This window comes from Fragaria vesca, linkage group LG1, assembly GCF_000184155.1.
Source record: "Fragaria vesca subsp. vesca linkage group LG1, FraVesHawaii_1.0, whole genome shotgun sequence".
Taxonomy (NCBI): Eukaryota; Viridiplantae; Streptophyta; class Magnoliopsida; order Rosales; family Rosaceae; genus Fragaria; species Fragaria vesca.
Window position 1 is genome coordinate 12,667,260 of NC_020491.1, and position 9,154 is coordinate 12,676,413.

General features: G+C 37.7%; 2 protein-coding genes and 1 non-coding gene across 3 annotated transcripts in view; all 3 read right to left on the reverse strand.

Moving 5' to 3' along the window:
• Positions 1 to 212, reverse strand: part of LOC101294607 (mRNA cap guanine-N7 methyltransferase 1-like) — a 1,210-nt gene extending 998 nt beyond the window's left edge. The window contains exon 1 of the mRNA XM_004289243.1: positions 9 to 212. Within this exon, the coding sequence (XP_004289291.1) occupies positions 9 to 212 (204 nt within the window). The remainder of the gene's footprint in view (positions 1 to 8) is intronic.
• Positions 213 to 1,775: 1,563 nt separating this feature from the next.
• TRNAT-UGU lies at positions 1,776 to 1,848 on the reverse strand. The gene has a single exon. It is a non-coding gene; the product is annotated as a tRNA-Thr (tRNA).
• Positions 1,849 to 5,707: 3,859 nt separating this feature from the next.
• On the reverse strand, positions 5,708 to 8,770 carry LOC101303844 (F-box protein At5g39450-like). Its single transcript, XM_004288094.1, has 3 exons — positions 6,775 to 8,770; positions 6,590 to 6,660; positions 5,708 to 6,112 (listed from the first exon to the last, which is right to left on the reverse strand). The coding sequence occupies exons 1-2, from the start codon at positions 8,628 to 8,630 to the stop codon at positions 6,621 to 6,623; spliced, it is 1,896 nt and encodes a 631-aa protein (XP_004288142.1). The 5' UTR covers positions 8,631 to 8,770; the 3' UTR covers positions 5,708 to 6,112; positions 6,590 to 6,620.
• Positions 8,771 to 9,154: the final 384 nt, after the last annotated feature.

The following is a 9,154-nucleotide window of genomic DNA, read 5'->3' on the forward strand; positions in this document are numbered from 1 at the left end:
ATTAGGACACTCTTGATCCAGTTGTTGAGCTTCCTTAAGTGGATGATGGGACTGGCTTCTCTTTCTTGGAGAGTTTGGTTTCTCCTCACACTATAATGATCGGCCACTTTTCGTGCAAGAAGCTTAGTCGTGTCTGAATCATCTTCTGGGTGGTTGGCTTTGATCCTCCAAACAGAGGTGGATGACGACGAGTCTGAGCAGCGTCTTTTCATGGTTGATCGATGAAAACGAAAGCAAAGTTTGTAGACAAAGAAAAGAGAAGCAAAGTTTGTAGAGAACGAAAAGAAGAATGAGATGATTATGCCAACTTAGTCCTATAAATATACACGAATCTATCCCAATTACATAAGGATTTATATTAAACAGCTGTACTCGAAATAAAATAAAATATTGTACTCGATCCCTTTGGATGTGAAAGTTTAGGGTAAAAGTGAAAAATTTCAATAACCAATTGGTAAAACAAAAGTTACCAACAGCCTTGTACATAATAAACACCCCGGTTAAAACTATTTAGCTGCAGACGAAGTTGCAGAGCCTCTCCACCGCCGTGTCACTTCCACCGGCTCCGGTAAGCCACCACTCTCTCTCTCTCTCTCAATTATTTCTCCTATTTTTTTTTATTCTATTGTGGAATTTTGAATCAGTGATATCGTGGAGTGATTTGAAATGCGAGAGACAGCGAGGTGATCAGTACGCAAAAATGACCATAAAATCGTAGGTGAAAGTTAATTTTGCTCCTTTACTTAAGCAAGCGGGGGCAAAATTTGCCGAACCCTTGGTATTTTAGTTAGGATTAAGTTTGACGAGAGTAATATTCTACAACTAGCAATTCATTTATTTTCAAACCGACCGACTTACTATCTATTATTTGATTGACTAATCCTTTATATTGGAATAGGTCAAGAGTCAAATGTTTTGGTAATTCCTCAGGGGGAGATGAACCAAGATAATTTTGAATCAGAGCCTTAGATTTTTGCTCATCTCTCACCGTAATAATATCTCTGGGTTTGCATCGATAACTTGGTATATCTACTATACGACCATTAACTAAAATATGTCTGTGGTTAACTAATTGGCGGGCTTGAGGAATAGTCGAAGCCATACCCAATCGAAGAAGGATGTTATCTAAACGCATTTCAAGTAATTGTAGTAAAACCTGACCTGTTGACCCTTTGGCTTTTCCGGCGATACGAACGTATTTAAGTAATTATTGTTCCGTAAGACCATAATGAAAGTGAAATTTTTGTTTTTCTTCTAAGCGAATACGATATTGCGATTTTTTGCCGGGGCGTGATTGGGTTCGAAGATCGCTTCCGGCTCTAGGCTTTTTACTAGTTAGCCCCGGTAAAGCCCCCAGACAGCGAATTTTTTTGAAACGAGGTCCTCTGTAACGCGACATAAAGACTCCTTTTTTTATGAAATTTCAAAAACCAAAATTAAAACTAAACTAAAATATGATAAATGAAGCGAAATTTACTAATTTACTGAAGTATTACAAAGAATAGAATAATTAAAGGAATTGTATCAATAGTCGGACCTTATCGAAATATTGTATATATAATTGTATTATATAAAAAAAAATGAAGGTCACTTTTCTTGATTGATTTGTTCTACAGAGACGAAGCCCCTCCAATCCAAATTTTTTTTTTAATTAAAAATTGGAAGTTTCTATGAAATAATAGAGGGGGCTCGGTGACCTTTAGGAAAGGGCAAAGAAGCTTATAACTTTAGATTTCCTATTATCAATTATCTAAAAACTAAAACAAATGGAGAAAAGCTGACTATCGGAATCGAACCGATGACCATCGCATTACAAATGCGATGCTCTAACCTCTGAGCTAAGCGGGCTCACGTAATATAAATTGTAGACGTATACTAATTTAGTACTGCTATTGAGATCTTAACTGTTTATTCTTAGTTAATTCATAATAAATATGATATAAATGTAGAAAAATTCAACTATAGAAACGAATAAAAATGGAAAATCTCATTTTCAAAAACATTTCATTTTGATATATTAATTTAGATCTATTTCTCAAATATATGTTTATCAATAATAAATATCTTAATTTGTTTAATTAATTAGAGACTAAGATTTTTTGACTATTACATTACATATTTAATATACATATTTAATATTGTTTTTTGAAATTTTACTATAAATAAATATAAAAATATAAATAAATATAAATCCATTTTAAAAAAGAATTCTAAATTATAAATTAACGGAATGATTAATTGATTAATTATATCTATTTGATTAGTTATGTCGATTAGTTATGGCTTTTAATGAAAGTAATAAATTAATAATACTAAATTGTCCTTTGTCATTTTTTTTATTTTTTATTATGATCTGCCCTAAGAAAAGGATACGAATTAAAAGAAAAGTGCACTCCAGATCATAATGAAACAGTCCTACGGTTTCATTCGGAAAGGCGAAACCTAAGACGAAAAAACAAAGAATCGCCGTTCAAGTATTCAAACGTGCGAACTAAAAATGATAGAAATAGGGACATGTATATATAATATATTATATCTATTATAATAGTAATAGATATATGTTATTATGTTATGCGGTATATATCTATATTGAATTTCTGGTTGGACTAAGTATGATCTCCAATCCAATAGAGATGAAAGAAGATAGATACGAAATCAAATCGGAGAAAACCCTTTTCAATGAACTTTTCTTTCCTTTGTTGTGCCCTACAGAAAGGAGAGCTTCCACCTGGCAGAACTGTTGATCCGTCGTACAAGGCATATCCATTTAAGGATTTTGAGATTGAGAAAGAGCTTAATGAATTGAGACGGAAAGCCAAGGACTTCTAAGTTTTGCTTTACAGGCACATTCTTGACAATGAATTATTAACGTTTGTATAGTGGAAGGCCTATAAATCTTCATCTGCAGCAAAAAGCCAGCGTTTTTTGATCTCCAGTGTTCTAATAGTAGAAATCCTACATTTGTTTTCTATCCTTGCCATTTCGTATGAGTTTTATCCTTATAGCAAATGCCATATAAGGAATATTTTGACGTTGCTTTTGTGATCCAAAGTCGTAGCTTTTCTTGGCAGGGAGTAGTCTGAATGCTCCATTTCCTCAATGAGTTGCGATCTACAGTGCTTCGATCGGCTCACACAATGGAGGTACATGGTTCGCTTTCATTGACGGTGAGAATGTGTCTGGGTGGTAGCTAGTCTACAACTCCTACTTCTGTTCTTGTATAGGGTGCATTCATAATGAGCTTATTATAGTCGATACAATGTTGATCCAAGTTTAGGTAGCATCCTTGTGGCTTCCTTAAAACAATTTGGACATTTTTTGCTTTGTCCTGAAGATGAATCACGTGGGTAGTCGATTCAAATACTCCGAGCTCCGGCAGGAATTGATAACCCATCCAAGATTATCTGATTCCGCAAAATGACCAAAGCCAATCTTTGTTCTCAAGAAATTGAAATGAGCAATTGAGGTCATGAGTTAGACCAGGGCTATAATTTAGCCTTCAAAAATATTATTTTTTATTTATAGACTTCTAAATGATCTCTAATAAGAGAGAGCCAAATTTTAGCTCTTTTGAATATTTTATGATTTTACATTATACTTTTTAATATTTTTCACTTTAAATACAAATATATTGTCACATTGTATCACATAGGGATATGTACCATATAATTTCTCACTTATAAATTTATTTTATTATAATATTATTTGAATTTGGACCAAATTACTAATATTTAAATTAACTATTATATTAATAAAATAAGATATTAGCCATATGAATTTTGGGTCGAGAGAATTTACCGGTTGTAATGAGATGAGAATGAAAAAATCCAATAGAAAGTTGACAATTGTTATAATTTGAGTATTCATCAATCAACCAACATGCATACTTTTAGCTTTTTTAATTTCATTTGGGACCACAATTTGGTTTGGCCCGAGCTAGCCAAAAGGCTATGTTTGGCCCTTTTGATGGCCCTTTGGCCCTTTTATGGCCCTTTGGCCCTTTTATGGCCCTTTGGCCCTCTTTTGAGTTCTTGTTGGAGATCAAAATAAGACCAAAATTTAGGATTTGGCTCTATAGCCTCTATTACTGGAGATGGCCTAAATTCATTCACAGCCGGTTTCAGAACTCCTTGGTCAACAACGAGTTGATCAACAATGTACAGCTATTTCACCATACTATTGTAAAGCACTACTTCTGCACTATGCCACTAAAAATCTCTCCATTTCAATCATTTCCCATTTCTATTGCCAAACCAGTCATTTCCCACATTTTTCTTTCTCTGAAGAGATCAAAACCCAGAACGTTTGAAATGAAAATGAACTAGTATCCATTATAACACTATTGGCCATCTTCAGTCATTTTGCTCAGGTTCAAGCAACCACTGCCACCGGTGGATTTTGAGGGTGGTAATCATTTGGAAACATACCCCTCCCAAGCCTCTTTGGTCACGAGAAGGCCAGGTACACCATGCCCGGATCAACATTCCTTGTCAAATTTCCAGATTGAAACAAAATGCATCTAATCCTTAGCATGTTGAGTCTGGAAACTCAACAAAGCTGCATATTATTTAGGGTAGCTCTTTATGCTCTGTCAAGCACCAGCAGCAGCAAGTCTTGGTTGTATAATGAATTAACAAGGAAGCCCACAGCTATCAAATAATTAAGTTGCATCAGTGTATTACTAGTAGAACACTAGAAGGCCTACATACTTTTTACCTTTGGCATCTCTTTCGAGTTTTATCCTTGAAGCATATGCAATGGACGCAGGATGTCTGCCTTTCTATGTTTGATGTTGCTTTTGTGATCCAAAGTTGTAGCATTTCTTGGCAGGCAGCATTCTGAATGCTCAATTACCTAGTGAGTTACGATACAGTAGCGCTTAGATCTACAATGATCGGCTCACGGAATCAGTCACATGGTTTGCTTTCGTTGATGGTGAGGGACTGAGGATATAGACGATATGATGTGGATACAAGATTTGGTAGCATCCTTGTGGCTTTTGGTCCCTTCAAAAACAAGAACCTGAAGATCAATCAGGTGGGTAGCCAATTCAAAACTCCAAGCTCGGGCCGGAATCGATAACCATCTAAAGTTTATCTGATGGCTTTCCCCAAAGTGACCAAAGCCAATCTGTGTTCTCAAGTGTTTTGACATGAGCAATTGAAGTCATATGAGTGAATTCTTTCACACCCAGTTTTAGAACTCCATGGTCAACAACGAGTTGATCAACAAAGAACAGCTATTTCACCAAACTATAAAGCACTACTTGTGCACTAGCCACTAACAACCCTCTCCATTTCAATCATTTCCCACTCAGTCTTTCCCTGAAGAGGTTGAAACCCAAAACGTTTGAAATTAAGATGAACTTCCACAGGATGAGTAGCCTATTATTCATTATAACACTACTGGCCCTCTTCAGTCAGTTTGCTCAGGTTCAAGCAACTAGAATGCCACAGGGGGACTTCATGGGTACTAATCATTTGGAGACATACTCATCTCCGGCGTCTTTGGTCTATGAGAAGGCCAAGTACACCATGGAATGCTGGCTTCAACAACTAGCTTCAGGACAAAGCCCCAGAGGGCCTGGTCACTAGCTAACAAGGTGTCTACTCAAATTCCAGCTACCGAAAAACCTACACTAAAGTTTCCTTGGATGATTTTATTTTGGAGGATGAGATGAAGTGTAATTTTGTATTTCATAGAAACTATTGAAAAATGATTGCTTTCATTTGTATAATGAAAATTTATTAAAAATACCTTACACATGATTTCTTTCACTCGTATAATGGCAGGAGTTCTCGGTTCCACCGCTTAAAAGCTATGCTGACTTATTATCCTAAAAAAAAATGTACATAAATCGTAGAAAAAAACTAGGTATATGTCACCTTATTGTCATCGGAGTCCTCGTACAAATTCAGAACACATGTCATGCACAACACGAGCTCATATGTATGCCTTCTCACCCAGCCATCATCAGCATCTGAGATGTTCCCAGCCTTATCTTTCTCTTTGTACATCATATAGCCTTCTGTTTTCGATTAAAACGAGGGTGCAGTGTATGCCGCTTTCTATGTGTTCCGAATATCCGTCAAGTGTTTAAAAATATCGTTACCTGGAAGAAAACATGTATGTGACTCTCACCTCAAAAGAGCATTGATTCAAGAAATTATAGTTACAGAAAGGAAACAACTGTATGGTTGCATAATATTAAATTACAGAAGTAATACAAAGAAAAAGAAAAAAATAACCAAGATCTCGTTTTTATCTCACTGTCGATGCATTAATCCAACAAAATTATCTAATCCATGCCAAGCCTCTTAGAATACATCTCTCACTCATCTCTCTTGGTACCCCCTCCCTCTTTGATATTTGTGTCTTTTTTTATTTGAATCAATCATAACATCTCAATCTCAAGCTTACCAGTTGCATGAACATCCTCTCTCAGTATCTCCTCCTAGCTCAAATTATAAGTACGATAAAAAACTAAGTTTAATTTTGTAATTTTTTTGTTTGTTTTGTTTTCTGCAGTTCTTAACAAAATCGTAATGTAAATTAACACTCATTTTTAATAGAATCTTTGCAGTATTACCTTATGGCTTTTTGAAATTACGCTTCTTGCTTCATCTTAGGTTTTCACCTAGGGCGTCAGATTGGTCCTCCCTGTTTATACAGTTGCACAAAGAGTATAAGCAAGCAAATGATGATAAATGAGTTAAGTGAGTCTGCGATTGGGGAAGAAGAGCAATATTACAAGCATGTCCAGGGGAAGCATACCTTGCTGATGCCCAAGTACTTGAGGTGTGAGGGAACTCAGCAAACACGTTTGAGTAAGACTTGGTCAAATATGAAAAGTTAGCAATCGGAGGAAGCGCAGGCACCCTTTCGCCTTTTCTCAAAAGTTCTTGCAAGTTGAGCCTCTGCAAAGTCAAGACAGCCCTAGACTCCTTCCAAATGAAGGCAAGGTGACCATCTTGAAATACAAAGAGGGAACCTGGTTTCGAGCCTGGATATCTAAAACCATAACCATTTGCAATACCCTCGCCTTTCAGAGCATGCTTAATATTCACAGTAAGGGAATCGACATCAGTATCCCAAGGGAATGGATCAGTTGAAGGTTCATCCATGTTCACTATAAACATTGCTGAGCCATTAGGATGCAGAACATAGTGTGTACCCTCTAAAATTTTGGTTGCAATCAGCTGTTGTTGCCCCTGGCACTCCTCATAAGAAAGTAAAAGAAAGAAGAGAGCCTTTCCGGGCTTATCTTTGGTGGGCTTCCCAGGGGGCCAACCAAAAGTCCCTCCCCATAAACCAGCATACTCGTGATCAACACTTGGGGTACGCAAGGGCAATTTGTAAATGGCAAAGCGACTGTCATGCATGTTTGGCCATGCGCGATAAGAAGATAACTTGACAGTTGAAGCATGTAAAGTCAGTCCTATTGTATCACTTGAACTCAGAAACTCAGGAAGGGATGCATACTTACTCTCACTGCTGGAAGAACCATTCTTTGAGTTGCCATTGAATGAGATTGACTTTCCCAGGATTTGATTGAGACTATCCTTAAAGTACCTGCCAATAGATTTCCGCCTGGAGCTCTGTCTGTGACTAGCGTCCTCGCTAATAATATTATGAAAATCACTTGTTTGACCAGGACTCTTTCTGAACCCATTCAATTGCAGCTGAGTAGGATCAAATGGCAGTTGACTACTTCCCTTTGAATCCATGTAACCTTCACCAAGCTTGAGCATTTGAAGTAGCATTGATCTCCGTTCAGATAAGAGCACCATATCCTTCTGAAAGTTCTCCTCATTGTCCCTCAACCGAGGAAAGAGTGGACCAATTGCTACACTAGGAACCTTTAGACGAATTTGGTTTGTAACAACATCCAGCAATTTTCTTCTGTCACTGAATCCCAATCGACTGAAGGGCACCAATGTTTCACCCTGTCCAGACACCCCCTGTGACCTTGAGAGTCCACTATTCAACCTACAAATATTCTTTGACAGCTCCGTATCCGGATAATGAACAAAACTCTGGCTATGCAATAACAATTTGCTCCCATGTTTCAGTTGTCTAGGTTCAATCTCAAGCAACAGCACATTACACGACCTGCCAACATGTTTCACTAAACCAGGATACACATAGATACCTCCTTTCTCCCTCCCATGCAGAAGAAATGCTGTGGAACCATCAAAATCACAAATAATTTCAAACACAGGAGCCCACAAAATAGGGCCATCTTCGATCCCTAAAGGGCCAAGCTCTTGAGGTATCACACGGCACCCAACAACAGAGACAAAACCAGGCATGACATAGACTACATTCCCAAGCTCTGGATTCTGGTGAACCCATATTCCCATAAGAGGCTGAACACTAAACAGAAAGCGGCACAGCGCCTTGTAAGACGAGACAGCCTTTCGCCACTCAATGAGGTCTTGAAGAGGGACTATCCCAACCAGCTCACACTGAGTAAGCCAGACCTTCTCACAGTCCACAAGTTCATACAAATTCCGGCAGCATAGCCCCAGATTACATATGTCCTTAAGTGACAGGGAACATGTGATAATGGAAAACAAATCATCTGACAGAGCCAGAAGCAAGCTGGAGCCACACGACTCGGATGACATGAGTATGAGAATTCCACTAACAATCAAGAAATTCCATACAGAGCTACAACAAATCTATGCTTAGATATATGCACAATCCTCACAATTCACAACACACACAATTCTGAATCTCACAAATGAAGCAGAAGCAAGCAAATCAGACAAAATCGAAATTCCTGCAAGACCCTCTGCTTCAGAATCAAAAAAGATGCAAAGGGTTCACAGATCAGACCTGGACCTGAATTGGGTGTGGCTCAAAACTCCTCATTCTTGAAGCAAACAGAACAAATACCCGTTGGGTCTTTCCCAGACCTCCTACAACTCAACGACTCATCGTAAATGGATCAAAGTTGAGTGCTTCCTTGACTCACGAGTGAAATGATGATGATGGGTTGACGGGTTGGGGTTAAAATGGGTCTTGGTCCTAGGTCGTCTCACACTCACTATATTGGGTTGTTGCCAGAGGCAGCCAATGTTGAATTGAGAGAGAGCTTAAAGTATAAGCCAACCACTCAAAATAACAATTTTTTCAGTGATTCTTTTGA